At 39.9% G+C, this 19,783-nt stretch overlaps 1 protein-coding gene and 2 long non-coding RNA genes across 7 annotated transcripts; 1 reads left to right on the top strand and 2 right to left on the bottom strand.

Moving 5' to 3' along the window:
• Window positions 1–476: 476 nt before the first annotated feature.
• Window positions 477–2,546, bottom strand: LOC137593168 (uncharacterized). Its single transcript, XR_011035091.1, has 5 exons — window positions 2,489–2,546; window positions 2,187–2,268; window positions 1,671–1,776; window positions 1,472–1,572; window positions 477–608 (listed from the first exon to the last, which is right to left on the bottom strand). It is a non-coding gene; the product is annotated as an uncharacterized lncRNA (long non-coding RNA).
• Window positions 2,547–4,075: 1,529 nt separating this feature from the next.
• LOC137593050 (uncharacterized) lies at window positions 4,076–5,108 on the bottom strand. The gene is made up of 4 exons (XR_011035069.1): window positions 5,034–5,108; window positions 4,818–4,899; window positions 4,557–4,665; window positions 4,076–4,458 (listed from the first exon to the last, which is right to left on the bottom strand). It is a non-coding gene; the product is annotated as an uncharacterized lncRNA (long non-coding RNA).
• A 487-nt stretch (window positions 5,109–5,595) lies between these two features.
• kansl3 (KAT8 regulatory NSL complex subunit 3) lies at window positions 5,596–18,124 on the top strand. 5 transcript variants are annotated; one of them, XM_068310889.1, is made up of 22 exons: window positions 5,596–5,761; window positions 6,838–7,111; window positions 7,281–7,451; window positions 7,582–7,672; window positions 8,446–8,631; window positions 8,739–8,867; window positions 8,961–9,077; window positions 9,170–9,268; window positions 9,725–9,796; window positions 9,903–9,977; window positions 10,061–10,218; window positions 10,305–10,368; window positions 10,469–10,657; window positions 11,105–11,261; window positions 11,590–11,667; window positions 11,948–12,127; window positions 12,950–13,037; window positions 13,247–13,374; window positions 13,735–13,841; window positions 15,450–15,648; window positions 16,570–16,685; window positions 17,465–18,124. In XM_068310889.1, exons 2-22 carry the CDS (start codon window positions 6,900–6,902, stop codon window positions 17,465–17,467), a joined length of 2,619 nt encoding a protein of 872 aa, XP_068166990.1. In that variant the 5' UTR covers window positions 5,596–5,761; window positions 6,838–6,899; the 3' UTR covers window positions 17,468–18,124. The 5 variants fall into 5 exon arrangements, with proteins under 5 accessions (XP_068166990.1, XP_068166989.1, XP_068166991.1 ...); XM_068310888.1 differs by having other exon boundaries at window positions 17,462–18,124; XM_068310890.1 differs by lacking the exon at window positions 11,590–11,667 and having other exon boundaries at window positions 17,462–18,124.
• Window positions 18,125–19,783: the final 1,659 nt, after the last annotated feature.

Here is a 19,783-nt window from a genome sequence, read left to right as displayed (position 1 = left end):
GGAGATTCACCGAGTCTGGATGTCTCTGCAAAACTCTGCTTTAATTACTCTCTCTCTCTCTCTCTCTCTCTCTCTCTCTCTCTCTCTCTCTCTCTCTCTCTCTCTCTCTCCTCTGGAGAAAGGAGAGATGAAGCCAGTGCCATGGAAACACCAGATTCTGCTCGCTTGTCCTGCCACCTGGTGGTGTTGAGTGTCTGCTGGCTGCTTCTATACCAAAATACCACCCATCCATCCATCCATCCATCCATCCAGATATTTGTTTTCATCATCTTGGAGATGGAAGTGTTCCGCTCCTCATTATCATAACCTAATTATTAATTCTTTATAAAGTGATTTATACAAATGATCAACTAGAAAATAATAATGATCGCGTGCTAACTAGCTGTGAAAGTATACAGACGTATTATGTGAAGAAGTGAATCAAAAAATGTTTTTAGAGGAAAACAATTTTATCCTTAGAATTTTTATTCCATCGACTGTAACACTTGATAATTGTTAAATCCTCTCCTGTGTATCCATGGTAACACATTTACATCCTGCCGTTGTTTCCTGTTTGGTTGTTTGTTCCAATGTGTCATTATTTACCGGTTGGAAACCCAGGACCACACCTACATGTTGTTTATATTGGTTTCACACACACACACACACACACACACACACACACACACACACACACACACACACACACACACACACACACACACACACACACACACACACACACACACACACACACACACACACACACACACAAACAAATGATTTCCATCACATCAGACTCCCCACATTTGAATGACAGCTGTTTATTTTCACATTTTATTGTGATTGTTATTTGGAATTGGAACAAGAGGATGGACTTTTCTGTCTCATCTGCCTGAAACCTCCAGTGATCACAGTGAAGCTGTTTGTATTAGAGACACATGAACCCCTGTCGGTCACACAGCGATTAATTATTCATTTGAGTGATATCTTACACAACACAAAATTATTTCATGGTGAAATGACCTTCAGAAAAACATGTTTTTTAGATTCTAGAGATAAAAATAACAAGGATTTAAATATTGCTTTCCAACATCTGATTCCTATCTTGCAACTATTAGGCAAATTTTACAAAACAAACCAAAGATTCAACTCATATGACTCCTCATGTTTTTGAAATCCTCTCATGATGACATCATCAGGGTTATTTTTATATTATTCACACTTCCTTTGTAACATTTAGTGTCTCAGTTGGTTTTTGAGCCCTAAAATAATATTTTTTATGCACATAAGAGTAATTTTAATGAAAGCTGAATAAATGGTCAATATTTTTGTTTTTTATTGTCCGTCACGTGCTTTGTCATTACTTCCATTCTGCAGAACAGATAGAATTTCCTCATAGAAAAGCCAGGGAGAGAGAAAGTGTCCCCGTTTTAACAACAGCAAAGGAAAATCTTATCAGATCACTTTCCTACTGCGCCAAACACTTCACACGCTACAGTCGGGTCGTTCTTCTTGTACACTCTGTATTCACAGATGTTGTAGTCCAGCTCTGCCACACAGTCATCAGCAAAGTTTCTTGGGGTTGAATACCTGCAATTATAGTTAACATTAGAAAAATAAAGCATATGCACAGATAAATATGTTTGATATCAACTTAAAACAAGACATAAAGGTATTTGTATACTCACGCAGAACAACATTCTGAACAATCACAGTTCAAGCATTGACTGTTTCTCCATTGAGAGCCCACCATATGCCACGTTTTGTCAATGTGATCCTGACAGTGAGTCGAGCCTATAGAGAAGAAAGAGCTGTTACATGTTACATGTATGTGTGTGTGTGTGTGTGTGTGTGTGTGTGTGTGTGTGTGTGTGTGTGTGTGTGTGTGTGTGTGTGTGTGTGTGTGTGTGTGTGTGTGTGTGTGTGTGTTTCATTCATTCATCTTTTTCTATCAGAAATGGCTTCGTCTTCTGCTGCTTCGAGTCACGAGTTAAACTGGAGCCCGTCCCAGCTAACATTAGGTGGGAGGCAGGGTACACCCTGGATTAGTCGCCGGTTCATTGCAGAGTTAAGCATAAACTAACAAACACCCATTCACACTCACAGTCATACCTACAGTCAATTTATAGTGACCAATTCACTTAAGTTGCGTGTTTTAAATGTGTAGCGTATGTTTGTCGGTGTTGGTGTTTCTCCTCTTTTACCTGGGTCTACGTATTTCCTCATGCAAAAAGCACTTGACAGCAAGAGCAGAGTGGTCAACACCAGAGCAGCAACCAAATATTTCTTCAAAGGAAAATGAGAAGCAAATATCGCAGTTTAAATATTTGACATCAGTTCTGAATCCAGGTATTTGTCCCTGCATGCATCTGGCTAAAAGCAAGACTTCAGAAATGTGTTTCAATTGTGACAGCACTCATTAGACAGCTGTGCAGTAAAATATATTAAAATTATTTGTTAAAACCACTAATAATCAGGGTCATAACTCTAAAAATTTACAACTCACCATTTTGGCAGTCAGACTTGTCCAGTTTTTTTATATGGGGTATGAAGGGAACTGTCTATTAAATGTTTCTGCAGGGACCTTTGGAATTCAATAATGGGAGGGTACTTGCGGTAAGTTAAAGTTAATAGGTCAACTCTACCTGTATATTTGCTCAGAATCAAAGAGATTACAGTAGTTGCAGTTTTTTTCATGGAGTCTTGTCTACTTTTTGAAGAACTTGTTTTTAAAAAAAATGAGTAGATGTTGTGTTGTCTTCTTTTATTTTGATGATATGAGTTGAAATGAAATTTCAATACTTTCAGTGCCTGTAAACATGCAAATCTATCAACAAATAACTAGAACATGTATATTTTTTCACGGTGTTTCGACAAATCATGTGTCAATTCCGCTGTTATTGAATGTGGCAGATTGAAAGAATGGACGTTAGACTGCACAAACATCATCTGCTGGGCTTTTAACCAGAATCAATATGAATAATCATTAAACCTGTTTTAGCTTCTTTTTTCTTTTTTCTCTCTTGTTTTAGCATTGACTCCATGTGTCTCCTAGAATCAATCTTAAGATTTTATTTATCAACTTTAAGGCTTTAACTTGGCTAATGAATATATTTGGTGCTTTTTAAACTGATATAAATGTTATTTCTCTCATTGTTGTTTTCACCCTAATTGTAGTTCAGATTATCATTCTTCTTACAATCATCATTATCATTTTCATTCTGAGTCTTATTGTAATTCTTATCGTACTTCTACGACATAATGATGATTTTCTATTTTTAATTCTATTCTTGTTCGGATCCTCATTCTTCTTCTAGTTCAAATTCTTCTTCTAATTCAGATTGTCATTCACAAATTTATGGTCAATCTAATTCTTACTTTTATGAGAATTAGAATGATTTTCAGTTTACTGTATTATCATTGTCATTCTTCTATTATGCTGATATCAATTTATGTCCTTATAGCTTGAAAGTTTTCACAAGATAGATTGTCAAGACAACATGTGTTTCTTCTTGTAATGTTATGAAATTGTATGTCATAAAAAGATGAAAATGTCTTGTAATATATGAAAATGGCACAATGTGATAACATTTTATCTACTTTTTTTTGGTTTTGTTGTTTTTTTTCTTTTAACATAACCACAAAAAGAAATCTAATGCAGCCTTTAATAGAATCAACTTCTCTTCCCTGTATTTGTCACTGAAAAAAGATTACTTTATTATAGCCTACTTAGTTTAGGACAGACTAGCTCTTTCGGGTGTAAAAAAGGATCCAGTGTGCTGAAACACTTGTCCAGGTTTTGTGTCATTTTGCCACAAACTGGGTTGTCAGTTTCATTGAGACATATCCTCACTGTATTCAGTGTGTTTAGCTATTAAGGAAGGAGGAATAAAGCTCCAGCAGGGCAACAGTTCACACACTCAATTTAAGTATGGCTTCCATGTGATATTTACTAGGGTTCATAGAAAAACAACCTTATTGGATTTTATTTAGCTCAAAGGAAAGAGTTTGACAACAAACATAGAGTAACAGAGGGAAAAGGAGAAACATCCTGAGTCTCACTTAAGTCACAAGGAATACACTAGTTTGTACATTTTAATGGCAAAAATAATATTTTTTTATTTGTAAAGCAGTACAATTCAACAAACAACAAGAAAATTGAAGAAAACTTTGGTTAATTTGTTTGTTTCAAAGTGAATTTGGAGCAGTATTCTTTATTTTTTATCTGCTGCAGCACAACAGACTATATTTCCTTGTAAGAAGCCGGTGAGGGATCACATCTACACAACCCTCCTTCTGTCCTCATTTGAACAACAGCAAAGGTAAATATCCTCCAGACTATCAGATCACTTTCCTACTGCACCAGAAATCTCACACAGTACAGTCGGGTCATCCCTCTTGTGCACTTTGTATTCACAGAGTTGATAGTCCAGTACTTTCACACAGTCTTCAGGGATGTTTGTTGGGATTGAATACCTGTAATTATAGTTAACATTAGAAAAGTAAAGTACAAGCATAGATAAACAAGTTTGATATCAACTTAAAACAAGAAATAAAGTTATTTGTGTACTCACGTAGAACAACATCCATCACAAGTACATCTCATGCATTTACTGTTTACCCATTCAGTGCCCACCAGATGCTCAGTGCCATCATCATCATCATCCCGACAATGGGTGTCGTCTATTGAAAAGGAAGACTTCTTTTTTATTTCATTTCATGGCATCATGCATTAAGTTTTCTATATACATATTTCAATTCTCATGAACAACAAAAAATAACAATAAGTATATTTTTGTCTGTGCGAGTTGTTGGTGTTGTTTTATTTCCTTTACCTAAATTTCTTTGCTTAGGATAACAAAAAGCACTTGACAGCGAGAGCAGAGTGCTCAGGACCAGAGCAGCAACCAAATATTTCTTCAAAGGAAAATGAGAAGCAAACATCAGTAATACCATACAATAAATTAAATCTATTTCTCAGTTTTATCAACAGGTTAACACACAAATACAGCCACCAATAATCAGGACCATAATCTATTTTTAAAACTCACCATTTTGTCAGTCAGTCTAGTGCAATTTATTTTATTGTATTTGATAAGAAGAGCATGGTCTTTTAAATAGTGTGCCTGCAGAGACCTTTGGAATTAAATAAGAGGAGGGTCCAGGGGATGATGAAAAAGAGGTCAGCTCTATTTGTCTGGACACAAAACAAACACAAAACAAACACATACAATACACAGAGTATTTTTTTTTATATGGCTGCAGTGCTTTTCATGATTTAATTGCGTATAATTCTCAGAATCTTGTCATGCAAATCTGTCAACAAACCGCTGATGACATCTTTTTTTAAATAAATGATAAATCATATGTATATAATTTAGATAAATATACAGAAACAATTTTTTGTTAGTTTTGTCAATATAATTTCCTGCAGGATTAATAAAGTGTCTGTCTGTATGTCTGTGGAATTAGGTGTAAATAATCCAGACTCCGCTGCTGATCCAGTCCAGGTTTTCCGCCACTTACTGACGCGCCATAAACTGGGTTGCCAGGTTTGTTTTGACGTTTCTCCGATCTCTCTCATTATTAGCCTCCACAAAAGGAGGATTACGGATCTAGCGTGGCAACGAATCACACAACAAAAGGAAGTGTGTTTCCTACGCATTAAATATTAGTTTTTGTTTAACCTCTACACGTTTGCCATAAAAACGACCTTCTAGGTTATATTTCGTCTCAAATTAAGAGTTGCACGACAAACATGGGATAACAGAACAAAAAGGTGAGCAGTAGGGCTGAGCGAAAGCGCCGTTCGGTGTAGGTTTTAGATTGCTATGCTAACGTTAGCATGCTAGGCCAGCCGAAGAACATCGTTTATTTTCTAAGGATTTACGTAATAATAAATATTAATATAACTTCCAATGACATTAGTTCTAATATTCAACCGATGTGCTCATATTAATTCGTGGACGTAATGTTATTTTCAACATAGATGTCAATACTTCAGATAAGAGTATCCATGACAGAGCAGTTGTGTGTGTGTGTGTGTGTGTGTTGTGTGTGTGTGTGTGTGTGTGTGTGTGTGTGTGTGTGTGTGTGTGTGTGTGTGTGTGTGTGTGTGTGTGTGTGTGTGTGTGTGTGTGTGTGTGTGTGTGTGGACGCAGTACCTGCACATTTTCGAAGGGTGTAGCTGTAACTATTATTTCCTTATTTCAGTGAATCCTCTGGTTAAGGATCATTTAGTCTGTACAACAGGTATTGTTCAATGACTTTTTGCAACATTAGAATTTTAAGAGACTGGAACGAAGCATTTTTTGCATAATTTCTCGATCAAACGTTAATGAGTAATGCATCTTAAATGTACATCAAAGAACTTGCTTATTTTTTGCATTTCATTTTTAATATATTGAAACCAGTTGAGATTTGGTTTGATATTTCAATAAATGCGAATCTGATTCAAGCTGAAATAAAATGGATTATCTCATACTCGATGAAGCTTTTATTTTCATTCCTATTTGAGCTTCCATTTATTTTTGTTCCCATCTCCATTTTTATCGTTTTAATCATATTTTCTTTATCACTAAATTCATTTTCTTTTGAAGTTTTCATGAAGAAGATGAAGATGAACTTTATTAATCCCCTTTATGGGGAAATTACTATTTTCACTCTTTTTACATGATTTTGTGTTACATGCAGGATACACAGTATGTTCTTGCTAAGTTCTTTTTAATATAAAGCACTTACTGTGTGTGTATTATCCTTGTTGTAAAGCATTTTGAATGACATTTTTGCATGAAAGATGCATTATAACCATTATGGTTGTCAATAATAATAGTACATTTTGGCTTCTTTTTGCAGTTGGAACTGAATTGACAAAGTTACCAAGCCCCTAATAGGGCCCATTGGGGCCCAGGAAAAAGATGCATCGTGGTGGGGATAAGGACTTTCAAATATCAGCTAGAAAGATGGGCACATCCTTGCTTTTCCAGCTTTCTGCCCATGAAAGAGAACTGGATTTAGTATTTCTGGACCACAGCTATGCCAAACCATGGAATGCTCATCCAGATGCCAGCAGTGCCCGGCCAACAAGGACGCTGTTTGTTACCCCTCGCCGTCAGCTTGAAGCTTTGTCGTGAGTCCTTATTATAACTTCTAATCCATCTCTGTGTCATTCTCCTTCTTGGGATTACCATGACACTCCTATTTTTACCTCCAGGAAATTAAATCATCTGGCATTCATATTTATTACTGATCAAATGTTGTTACTTACAGTAACTTAAACTTCTTTTCTTTATCTACAGAGAGTCGGATTCTGCAATAGACGTGGAGACAGTCTCAGCGACACCTGTTCCTCTTTATGACAACCAAAAAGCTCTCAATGTGATGAAGGAGTGTGAGCGGCATGTTCTTTTTGCTCGCACAGTTGCTGAGAACCCTCCGCCCCCTGATGACTGGGAGGAACATATAAACAAGTAATCAAAGATCTTAACTCTCATTTTTTGTGTGTTATTTGACCCATGTTTTGATCCACAATAGATGTAATGATCCTTAGGATCTCAGTTAAAGATGCACTGTTTTAACAGGATCTTTATTGTGCTTTAGGACTGGATGGTCAGTTGCCCAAAACAAACTTTTCAATAAAGTTCTGAAAGCTCTACAGGCTGAAAGACTCGCTCGCTTGGCCAACGAAAATGTAAGTTTTCCTCAATTTGTCTCATTCTGTTCTCAAGAGATTTCAAATTATGTACTAATTATGTATTATGTACTGCTCTATTTATGAATACTGGATTGAAACCAGTTATAACCAGGTATAGCACCGTTTAAGGAAATAAGGAAATGTACAGTCTAGACTTAACAGTGTGCATGGTTCCCCCTTGCTGAGTTAAATGGACATTGTAAAACCCATTTTATTATGCACAGAGAGCTATTTGGAGGATTCTTATAACTCATATCAGTGCTCTATTATGGACATGGGCAGTTTCCATCCATCATGTACCCCACAGATCAGTCCATCAGCTGAAATCTGTTGCGTAATTCCACGCCGACTGACACAGAGTTCTGAATTTTCTTTTATGTCTTGGATCAAAAAAGAAAAAAAATACGAGTAAAGACTGGATAATGTTCACAGAAAGAGTGAAATAGTAAAAAAATTTGATGCATATAGTTGCATGTATTTGTATTAATTTTTATATGAACATTCAGACTTAAATGCTCAATTCAAGTTAAATACTGAAGGTTTATATGAAAAACACCCCCTTAGCCAAATTTATTTTACCGTTTTTAAAAATAAGCCTCCCCTTGTGCTCAAATGTCTGTGACTAAAGCACGAAAGTAAATTGGCATCAAAATACTTATTCAAAGGGTTGTGTTGATTAAATTTTGGCATGGCTGTTACAGTTTTAATTATTCAGTTATTGGATTATTCAAATATTAACCAGGCCTCTTGTGTGAATTTGTTTCAATTAGGCTCCAAATGAGCCAATATTGCGAAGGATAGCTGTGGACAAATGTGCCAGGAAAGTGCGGCATGCATTAGCCTGTGTGAACTGGGACACCAAACTGACACAGTGGCTACACAATACCATGATTGAATCCTTAAGTCTTGCCATGCTTGCTGCCTACCTGGATGTCCTGCAGACTCTCAAGAGCAAGGTATGAGTAAAGACTAAGAATATATATACATATTTCCCATTGGATGCCAGCGTCAGTAAGATCAAGGATTCCTGATTCATTATTATTCCTGTTCTTTTTGCCGGAAGCTGCCTCTGCTGATTGACAGAATGTTGCTGACATCAGCAAAGACTGGCGCTCCGAGTGCAGAGGCTCTGTCACTGCTCTTGAAAAGGCCCTGGGACCCAGCTGTCGGAGTCCTGTCCCAAAACAAACCGGTAACTCTTCACCACTGCAACAGAAAGCATTTTATATTCAACTCTTTTTATGCTAAGTATTTGAGATAAGTTCCTTCTCTGTTTCCTTTTCAGAGCAAGCTTCCTGGATCCCCTCTCATCCTAATTGCACCATCAAGCCCGACCAACCCGGCCCTCGCTACCTCACGCCGGATGAGGCTCTGGCAGTCACAGCTTTCCTGTTTGGGAAAGGTCTCAATTCCATCTCAGTCGAACATATACTGTAAGTGTTAGTATAGTATTGTCTTAAGCATGTGTCTATAACTGATGTTTGTCTTTTTCAGGTCATCCCAGTGCACAGTCACGTGAACAGTGGTGCAAATGTTAGCATTACACAGTGTCTAGAGCACATGCTGGGTACGGTCAGGTCCAAGGTCATGGAGGTAGGATGTTCTGTCTCACCGATAGAGAAAAACAAAATCTCATTGGCAAAGACTGTTATGGAGAGCAAATAAAACAGAATTGCAGTTGTTGGATTTTTTTGTATTAATTTAAGGGTTAATAATTTACATGGAGTTTGTCTCTGGTTACTTTGAATTTCAGTCATCAGGCTGCCATTGCTACCAGAAATCAAGAGCAGTTAGCTATCATTAGATATGAAGTTTAATATCCTAATATTATGAATAAAATAGTACCAGTAAGATTCTTCTCCTTTGCAGGGTTCTTTTCATATCTGTAGTTTTTGCCGACAAACTAACTTGCTTTCATCTTAAAAATCAAAATATTATAAATAAAAACTCGGTGTCTTATCAGTATGAAGTGTTACTTCTAAATTTCATGGTTGATGTTCCATGATGTGTCTGCAGCTGTGTTGATTATGAAGTAAATTTAACCACCAGGTTCACAGTCACTTCCCCCACAAGCCCATTATTCTGGTCGGCTGGAACGCTGGCGCTCTCATTGCTTGTCATGTAAGACGTCTTATGACTTATCACAATGATTTAATCAGACAGTAAATATTTTTTAGTTCAGATCAGTATCAGATCACATACTAATAAATTTCCTGGTAAATTGCAGGTGTCCCTCATGGAGTACCTGACAGCTGTGGTGTGTCTCGGCTTTCCCCTACTAACAGTCAATGGGCCGAGAGGGGTGAGCACGAAGTCTTTGTCTTCCAGTGGAGTTCATTTCAAGTGATTTGTTGTTGTGATTTGTAATGTCTTACTGTTTTGCAGGATGTGGATGACCCCCTGCTGGACATGAAGACACCAGTGTTGTTTGTTATTGGGCAGAATGCACTGCAGTGTAGTATAGAAAGCATGGAAGAGTTCAGAGAGAAGCTGAGGGCAGACAACAGCATGGTGATGGTTGGTGGAGCAGATGACAACCTCAGGTGAGTCTTGACCTCCGATGAGAAGTCCTGAATCACTCCTAGTAGTGAGTGCTATAAGGATTTTAACTTCATTCACCCCCTCACAGAATCAGCTCAGCAAAAATGAAATCTGAGGGTCTGACTCAGACGATGGTGGATCGCTGCATTCAGGTAGGTCTTTGCAACTAGATGTCCAAGTTTCTAAACCTCTTCCTTATGTTATATCACAAAAATGTCTGATGTTAATTCTATTCTGTTCGCTGACCTGCAGGATGAAATAGCCGACTTTTTATCAGGTGTCCTCACGCGAGCAGAGGGCCACGGCCATGGCTCGGGGGAGACGAGGGACCTCGACACGGAGAAGAAGAAAAGGCCACGAAGGGAACTTCCCTTCGACATCGAGAGAGGACGACCTTCCTCCCCTGCACTGAGAGTTCCCATCTCACCATCGGGGTCTGAGGTCGGTAAACGGTGGCTCCAATTATCAGCATTTTTCAAAACCCACTTGGGCTGCATGTAATGACAAAATTCCTACAAGAACATTTGTCTGTTTCTCAGTTGAATAGTGATTAAGTACAGCAAGACATTTGGAGATCTAGGATTCAGGACTGGCATCCCCGCTAAACTCTTTAACACTGGAATTGTCTCAGAAGCCGTGGAAAGTTTAAAGGTTGAAGCCGAGTTGTTGTTAGTTGTGTCTTCGGTTTTTTACACAATTATCCGAATAAATATTCTGTTTTTTGGATTTAAGAATCTAATGCACCATTCATTTCATACAATAAATGCATTTCAGAGGACTCTCATGGGGTCATGTTCCAGTTAAATATGTTCTCATCTTGTCTAATGAGTATTAAAAGTTTTTTCCGTCTACCTGTTAAGTGATTTATAATCTCCCCCACGTCTTCAGGATCTGTCCAGTGTCTGCAGCAGTCCCACTTCAAGCCCAAAGCCCAAGACGTCTGGTCTGTCTCCAGCACAGAAGTCCAGCCTGATCACAGCCACGCAACTCCTCAAGACACACATGCAGTGTTCTGGCACCGTACTCACACACAAACAGGCTCAAGGTTGGTTCCCCACCGCACTGAACACACTCTTGAGTGCATTCACTGCCGTGTGTGTGCAGTGCTTCTTTGTGCATGTGTGTACCTAGCCTTCACAGTGTCCCCGCTTGTTGATGAAAACATGTTAAAATGAGTCTTTCGCTTCAGCAGTTGCTGAATTTTGCCAAAAAAGATGCATCAGCCAGGCTTGTTTGTGAGATGTGAATCTGACGGCAACTAGATAATGATGTCACGACATCTGTGGGGCGAGATGGAGCGTGACTGAAATACTCTGCTCTCCTCCTCTGTCTCTTCCTTCAACTTTCCTTTCCGGCTTTTCGATTCATTCCAGCTCAGTTCGCTGCTTTTATGAAACAAAACATGCTTGTGAGGAAAAATCTTCCTCCTGGCACTCCTCCTTGTATTTTTGGTAAGTGTCTGTCCTTCTTTCTTTCTCCTTTTCTCTGTGCCTTTTCACCTCTTTCTTTGTTCCCATTGCCCTAATGTTTTTTACGTGCAAGATACTAATACTGATAGTAAATGGATCACTGCTGAGCACATTTCAAAGCACCTCCAGTCAATATAGACATGTTAGCTTTGGAACACGATAAAAAAAGCCTGCCTCAGCAGTTTGTGTGTGTGTGTGTGTGTGTGTGTGTGTGTGTGTGTGTGTGTGTGTGTGTGTGTGTGTGTTTGCTTGCATGATGCAGTGCCAGTGACCAGCGATCAGATGGAAGGACTGGACAGAGATGAACTAAGGTCCTATGGAAAGAGGAGGCAGACACCCAGTCCCACACCAGGCAAAGCCTCTAAGAGAGCCAAGATCAAGGTCACCATCGTTTCTCAAAGCGAGTCAGCAGGGGGCAACATCAGCCCCGCTGTACATGAAGGTACAAAACAGTTCCTGGAAAAATCATGCTTCAATGATGGCACAGACATGATTTTTTGTTCTGAAATATATCACAACGTATTTATTGCATCTTCACCGATCTTTACAAACAACTCAAGCATTTTACATAGTTTGCCTTCATTTATTTATAAAGGTGATTCTGAGCGTTGACATTCTTTTCTGTAACATATATTCAAGAAATCCACACTTCCCTTGGATCATGAAAGAAATGCAGGACATGTCTTATACTAACACTGTTTGCACAGCCTTTTCAAGGTGGGACTGGTACACCTTTAATCCTATTTCACGTTCTATATGAATACATTGAAAGCGTAGTGGGCGTCTGTTTTTGGTCCACCTCTAGGGCTGTGAGGTTTTGACAATAGTATTTATACCTGTGTTCCAAACCAGAAGACTGAAAATGCAGCTAGATACTGTTGTTGTTCTCCCAAAGAAGAAAATTAACCAAAAATCTTGGAGAAACATCTTGGATAAACAATGTATTGGAAGGTTGATTATTGACTTTTTTATTTACTTGACTGTCATTGTGCTCATAAAATCCCACGTGGAGTGCGGAGTTTCATTCAGTGTCAGTAATGGTTATCCACTCTCAAAAAAAACAACACTTGCCTTCATATGACTCTTGTTTAAATAACTACGGTGTGAGGCGTCTGTTATTATACTGTAGTTATGTGAGGATAGAGTGGCTGATTAATAAAGGAATTAAGTAGGAATTGAGTAGAATTAGTTATGTGAGGATAGTGTGAGGCGACTGTCCAGAGGTGAATAACCATCAATCGTGCTCTGATTTTTCTCCATACAGTGGGTGTTGCTGCAAAGCCCCTAACAGTGACAGTGGGGCAGACTGTGGCTGGAGCCAAGGAGCTCTCTGGACTTCTTACAGGCCAGCGGTAAGCTAGTCTGCCCTACACACAGGCCCATTCATTATAGAGCACTTAAACCCCCAATCATGCCTGCACCCATGCCCACCCTATCGGACAAGAGTGTGTCTGCTGCAGAGGGATTGATGAGTGGTGTACTCTGAATTTGGGAATGATGGCCAAACAGCACTTGCTGGGCTAGCTCCTGAGTAGACTGGTGGTTATGTGTGTCACTGCAGGTCTGGTAGTCTCTCAGAGATGTCTGGTGCCCTGTCCCCAGGCTCCAGCTCTTTCAACAGCGTACAACCTTGCATGGTGTCAGGGTCCACCACACCAGTCCAGGCGCAAGCTCCGGCTACTGCCCAAGGTATCTCTGTCCTGTCCTGCACGCCTGTTTGCGCTCTCAAGCTGTGCAGCTAATCTCTGTGCAGTAGCCTCAAGACACTGCAGTGCTAACCGCTTTGCGAGTGAGGTTAAAGTTTGGAGCACTGGATGTAAACAGTGTGTAAGGACACATTTAAACAATCATTGATCACCTGTGGCACCATCGCTGTCTGTCACTGTCCCAAACCTTACCCTTTAGACATGACACTCATGTGCTGTGTATGTGTGTGTGTGTGTGTGTGTTTTCCCAGTTTTGACCAGTAGGAAACAGTTTTTGCTTCAATCTTGAAAATGATTTTACCCAGCTGCCCCATTGATTCCTCATCTTTGTGTTTGCGTGCAGCACCTTCCGCCAGCAGTCTGCTACAAGGCCTAAGTTTCAGTCTGCAGGACATCGTTACCAAAGCTCCTAGTTTGCCCTCCACAGCAGCCAACACAAGCAGCACCCAGGTACGTCTCTGTGGCAAGGTTACAGTGCTTTTTTAAAAGTTCAATGTCTGAGAATTCTGTCTACTACTGTGAAAACCATTTTCCAAAGAACTAGGTGTGTATAATTAGCTAAAACATTATAAAAGACTGGTTGTGGTGAAATAAACACATAGATTAACACACAGAGGGAAAAGCTCAGAGGATTTGTTTGCCTCCCACATCATTATTTTAATAACAGAAAAACTGTAAATTGCTCTGGCAGTCTGTCAATGTTTTTTTTTTAATATACTACACTGATCTCCGTAGGGAAATTATTTTTCCACTTTTTATATCACACAAACAAACACACACACACACACACACCTATGGGAACTGAACACACATACACACACATATGGGGCCTGTAAGCATGCAAAACATTTTTGGAGAGGATGATGGTAGAGCGGTGGGCAGCCACAAAGAGCCCAGCAAGCAACTTGTGGGGTTTGGTTCCTTCCTAAAGGGCACCTTGGTAGTGCTCAGGAGGAGAACTCTCAGCTGTCCAACTAACAGTTCACACTCTAAACGTTTTGGTCCACGCTGGTCTTGAACTCGGTCCCCAAGCCAAGACCTGGTGGACTGAGCTCCTGCCCCAGCCTCTGGCTGCATCAGACAGCTGTAGATGCACTCCGACGTAATTCTGAACATTCCACACCGGCAGTGTCTCTGGTGGACTGGACCTGCGTCCAGCACGCCAACGCCACCACCATAAGCTTCTCCCCTTTGTCTAGAATCACTAAATCTAGCCTGCGTACAGTTGGGAGCAAACTTATTCAGCTTCTGTTTAGTTTTATAGTCAGAATATAGAATTCACCAGCTGTTTGCTGTAAACACAAACGCAGTTAGAATAATTTGATGCAAATGTTATTTTTTTCCACATTCCGCACAAAATACTACTTTTACTGTTTTCTGAAAAGTCAAAAATATTCACCCCCCCGACTGCATCTCTGTAAATCGGAATGTTTAAACAGCAACAGTAGAGTCAAAGTTTTTTATATTAAAGTCTAAGTTTACTTCAGGGTTCCATGCCTGGATTCCAAGTCTTTCACCACTGCTGACCCAAAAGCACAAATCATCTAGGTACACCACGGAAATTTTGGGATGTTGATCAGTTGAGTGATGAAACATAATTAGAACTTTTCAGGCCTGTGGCTCGGCGGTATGTCCGGAGGAGGAAGAATGAAATAAGTGCAGATGTGAACCCCTGAGGAATGGGCTGATTCCTCTGGAACACTGCCAGAACCAGGTGTCTGACTAAAGATCAGGTTCTGTACTGGGAACTAAAGATTTGTGTCATTATGGGCTTAAATCAGAACCATTTATAGACTGGTGTGCATCAGTCAGTATAAGAACTTTGGGTTTAAAAAGAACTTGTCATCTGTGTTTTATTCAACTGTTTAAACTTGTTCTTTTATTGTTGTAAACACCTGATGAATTGTGGATTTTGCTAATAAAACTATAAAAAGTATGTTTAATGATTTTGCTCCCAACTTGAAGTAAAAGTTTTCTCAAGGAGTCCACATACAAAACAAAAGCTGGGTTTTAAGCGTGCCCCGTCCTCATGCTGTTTGTCTCATCTTCGCCCTTCAGGTGGTTTGTGGAAAAGCTCAGGGTCAGGTCCTGAGCTCCGTCGGCAGCAGCAGCAGCACACTGCTCCGGGCCCTGCCTATGGTCACCACAGGAGGCGTGGCCAAAACCACCGCCATCCACCAACTGCTCACCAACGGCGGGTTGGCCAAACTTGCCAGCAGCTTGCCCGGCTTGGCTCACATCACAAATCAGACCGCTGGTATGTCCCGAGCTGCCAAATCGCGGCGGCCACGGTGAAAGCACAGGGTTTATTCCACCTTTGTTTTAGAAACGTTAGATCAGGGTGTGTGTAGGCCCGGGAGGACGGCTGCAGTAGAAGACCGCCGAGGACAGCCCTGTGGACGTGGATGTAAATAGTTTGCCTGGAAGAAACCATCATCCTAAGGTTAAAACGAGACGTTCGGCTATTCGGCATCAGAGGGTAGATCAGCGACACGTGTTTTGTTGTCCTGTTCAGAAGGAGGCTCATGGGAAATAAGTGGTTAGATTCCCAGTCAATGTTTGACACATTATGTTTATGAAGAAATGGACAAAATTGTAAAATATAAATGGAAGAAACTGTTTCAGAAGAATTGTGAATTACATTTAAGTCGCTGTTGGTAAAATTGACCAAATTGACACCCAAAAATTAAATACAAACGTATTTTGCGTGTCAGATTTGTTTGTTGCAGTCATTTCACGAATGTTTAATCTGGTTGCCTGTTTGTGTAGCAGCATTTTGTAAACCAACCCATTAAATCATCTGCTTTTAAAATCCTTGAGTGTGAATGCTGACCTTTTGCAAAGACGTGTTGAAAAGCAATAAAAGTAACACATGGCATTTTCCAATCTCTGTTCCTGCTCTACAATAAAGACAAATCAAAATCATGCTTTCATTGCTCCTGTTTATTTTTTCTTTTCTTTTTTAGTTGTATTTGTCACCGCTCTCACTAAACTGAAACTCACGCTCATCATTCAGCACCCAGCTATGCTTTAGCTATTCTAAACTAAGACATTCTGGCAACTTCCATCCCAACATGTTTGCCGCTTTTAAGCAAACATTCAAGTCCATTTTTAGACTATTTTGAGGACCGGTGTGTCTCGCTGTGAGATTCAAGCGGTTGTGTTTGTGTGTCATTAGGGCAGAAAGCCCCCACTTCGATAACGGTGACCCTTCGAGGAGCCCAGCCGGGCCGGGTGGGATCTCTCAGCCAGGCTGCTGAGGTTGCGACGCCGGCTCACGCCCATGAGCCAAAGGTGCGTCTGCTTGCAGCACGTGTTGGTTTTCGCTGTGGGCGCATTTCACGTGAAGCTCTTTGGTTATATTTTTGTAATGTGATGCACGTGTTTGCTTCTACTGATTCTGGCAATATTTTAGATTTCACACAGCCCACACTTTCATCCATACAAGCCAAAGATCCACTGCCATGGCAACACAATGCCATGAGATACAGTAATGTGACACACCACAACTTTTGTTTGTGAGTAATAATGAATGACCTTTATTTTCTTAGTGCTGTGTAGCTTTGTATTTATCAAATTCAATGCAAAATTTTCAGTTTGTCTTGTGTATCATAGATACTTATATGTTCCTTATTTGAAATAGTTCATGTTCAAACAAAGGCTTTTACTTTGAAAAGATCTTGTTCTATTAAACAGCTTATTGTGGAATTTTTTTTGCTTTAAGTTTCATTCAGCTTTCACTTCTAGACAGAACATTTATGTGCTGTATGGAAAACGAAAAGAAAATACCAGGCAGAACACTTAAGGCGACAATGAAAAAATGGATAGAAAAGAAGTTCAATAAAAACATTTAAAACGCAGATTAATCTGTTGTGTTCATGTTCTTCCATAAAAGACTTAAAGATGTACATTATCTTAAGCGATCTAAATTGGGGACTGAACACAATAAAGAGCTGCAACTCTGAAAACATTCATCCCAAGATATCATCTCCAAAGCATTAAACGTTACAGCTCTTTGTTATCGCTTTGCCTCGCTGCGACTCCATTAATTCCTCTGTGTCCTTTGACAGCAGTGAAAACCCGGCTCGTGGTTTCCATGTGGCGGTACACCTGACTCCTGGAAGCTGGACCAGTGCCAGAGGCATCTGGGAGCCGCAGCCTGCTGAGGAGACTGTAACCTCTCTGCAGTGATGAACACCTGACTCACATCCTCCAGAGAGCTCTCCTCCCCTCCTGACGGTCGGAAAAGGCCCGGCCATCACCGCCGGCTGCTGCTCAGGCGCTCTGATGCTCAACCTTTATGTTACTGCGCTGTGTAGTGGGGCTTTTTATTCTACCATCTGTGTTTCATTCTGACTCCTGACAGCCAGATATCTCATGCTAATCTCCAGGGAACAAATGCTATCATGTGACTGTAACCTGCAGCCTCCCTGCACTGTGATGAAGATGATGATATATAGGCTAGAAAAAAGTACATGTGCATCTGTTGATGATTGTACCCATACTTTTCAACTAACGTATAATGATTTAACTGTTTTTTTTTTAAAGTCTAAATCCTTTTGTCACAATTTTGTATTTATCATAGGAAAAGTATGATTAACAGTAATGTATGCAAGCGTCTTGATCTCACCAATAAGAATGTCAGCATTTTTTTTTTTAAAGTTTTTTAATTTTTACGTTCATGATTTCATCTGTATATTTTTATGTACCATAATAAACAGTTACACCATAAAGGCCTTGAGTATGTTAACACCACCTGAGTTGTCAGGTCTGGTCACAAAAACGATTGGACAAGTTGTCGGGATGAGTCATATGCACCGAAAAAGCTGCAATAGATCAATATTTGTTGGTGTCATCATTGGTCTTGCGGTCTATAATCTTTTGTATTACGCATCAATTCCCATCAGCACCCTGTCATCACTCCGTAGAAAAGAGCTTTTGACTTGAAACTGTCACAATGAAGAACCGTCAGCAGAGTTCACTAGTCATCTAAATATTTGGTTCTGTGTGACCAACACTTGTAGCGTGAACAAGCTGAGAAAGCCCCTCTTATTCAAAATATAGTGACGACAATCACTCTCATTATCTGACAGCTATACTGCTGTGTTTACAGCAGCAGCATAAATAAAGCCCACTCATCTCTGCAGACATCCTGTCTTAAAGTCCACACACAGGCAGCAGTGAGTGTCTCTTCCCTCTCATGTGCAGTAAACTGTGTATACAGTAACAGGCAGGGACAGGATAACTAATGCCAGTCAGCAGAGAACAACAGGGCTGCTAATGTAAGACTCCCATCAGCAGCAGCAGCGGTGGATATGTAAGCAATCAAAATCAGATTGGAACACTTCCATAAGAGAGGATGAGTGGAAAGCAAGAAAAAAGCAGAAAGATAAAAAGTGAATGAGTTTAGTGATTGTATTACTATACAAAAGCACATTTCATTGCTGCTCAACATGGGACCACTTTGGCTCTGTCTTACATCTGTTCCAGCTGGACCTCCAGTTGGTACTTCTTGATTTTCTCCTTCTCCTTCTCCCTGATGTTACCACCAGCTGGTATTGTCACATCTATCACCACTACCCTCCTCCGCTTCTTGTCTTCTCTCTCTGGTTAGTTCAAAACTAGCTGTTTGTCAGCCTGAAAAATGAAGATGAAGACTCTTATTCCTCTATTTGTCTATAGGGACTTAATTGATAAAATTAATATTAAAAACATGAATAAAATTAAATTATTAAATTAATAAAAACATGCTTTATTTTTCCAAATTCAGTCCATCATATTTTACCAACCTGCATCTAAAATTCACTTTTGGTTTACGTGATGTTGTTGTTGTTCCTTATTTGTCCAACAGGTGGCGCACCAATCGCTTAAATTTGCAGACGACTTCTCACACACGAGCACAGCCAACCCGAGAAAGGTCAAGCTCAGTAGTCTGTCTGTTTGTTTGTGTGTGTGTGCGCGCGCGTGCGCGCGCGTGCGGCCGGACTCGAGTGCGCACGTGCGTCAACAGTACGCGCGCCTCTGCTTTGGGTGTCTCGTGCGCAAGTGTGTCAAAAGAAAAAAAAAAGAAAAAAGAAGAAGGAAAGTTAAGGAGGGATGCGACTTAATTAAACGATAAAAAATACGTTTAAAGACGGATTTATCACGTGAGTAGAGTTAAATTTTGAATTTTACACACTTTTAAAGAATATACGATAGAAAATTATGATGTTATACCTTTTTTTTTAGCAAGCTCGGGAGTCAAATATAACGTAATTTTTACTTAAAAGACGATACGTGGTGTTCAGGTAAATATGGCGTGATTGTGTTGTCATTGATAATTACTCTTCCATCAAACTGGAATCCCTCCTTAGCTTTTTCAAGAACCAGGAAAGCAATCTAAATACACGCCG

Source organism: Antennarius striatus, chromosome 3 (genome assembly GCF_040054535.1).
Source record: "Antennarius striatus isolate MH-2024 chromosome 3, ASM4005453v1, whole genome shotgun sequence".
NCBI classification, from domain to species: Eukaryota; Metazoa; Chordata; class Actinopteri; order Lophiiformes; family Antennariidae; genus Antennarius; species Antennarius striatus.
Note: the sequence above shows the minus strand (reverse complement) of the source record. Positions and strands in the feature narration are given on the sequence as shown.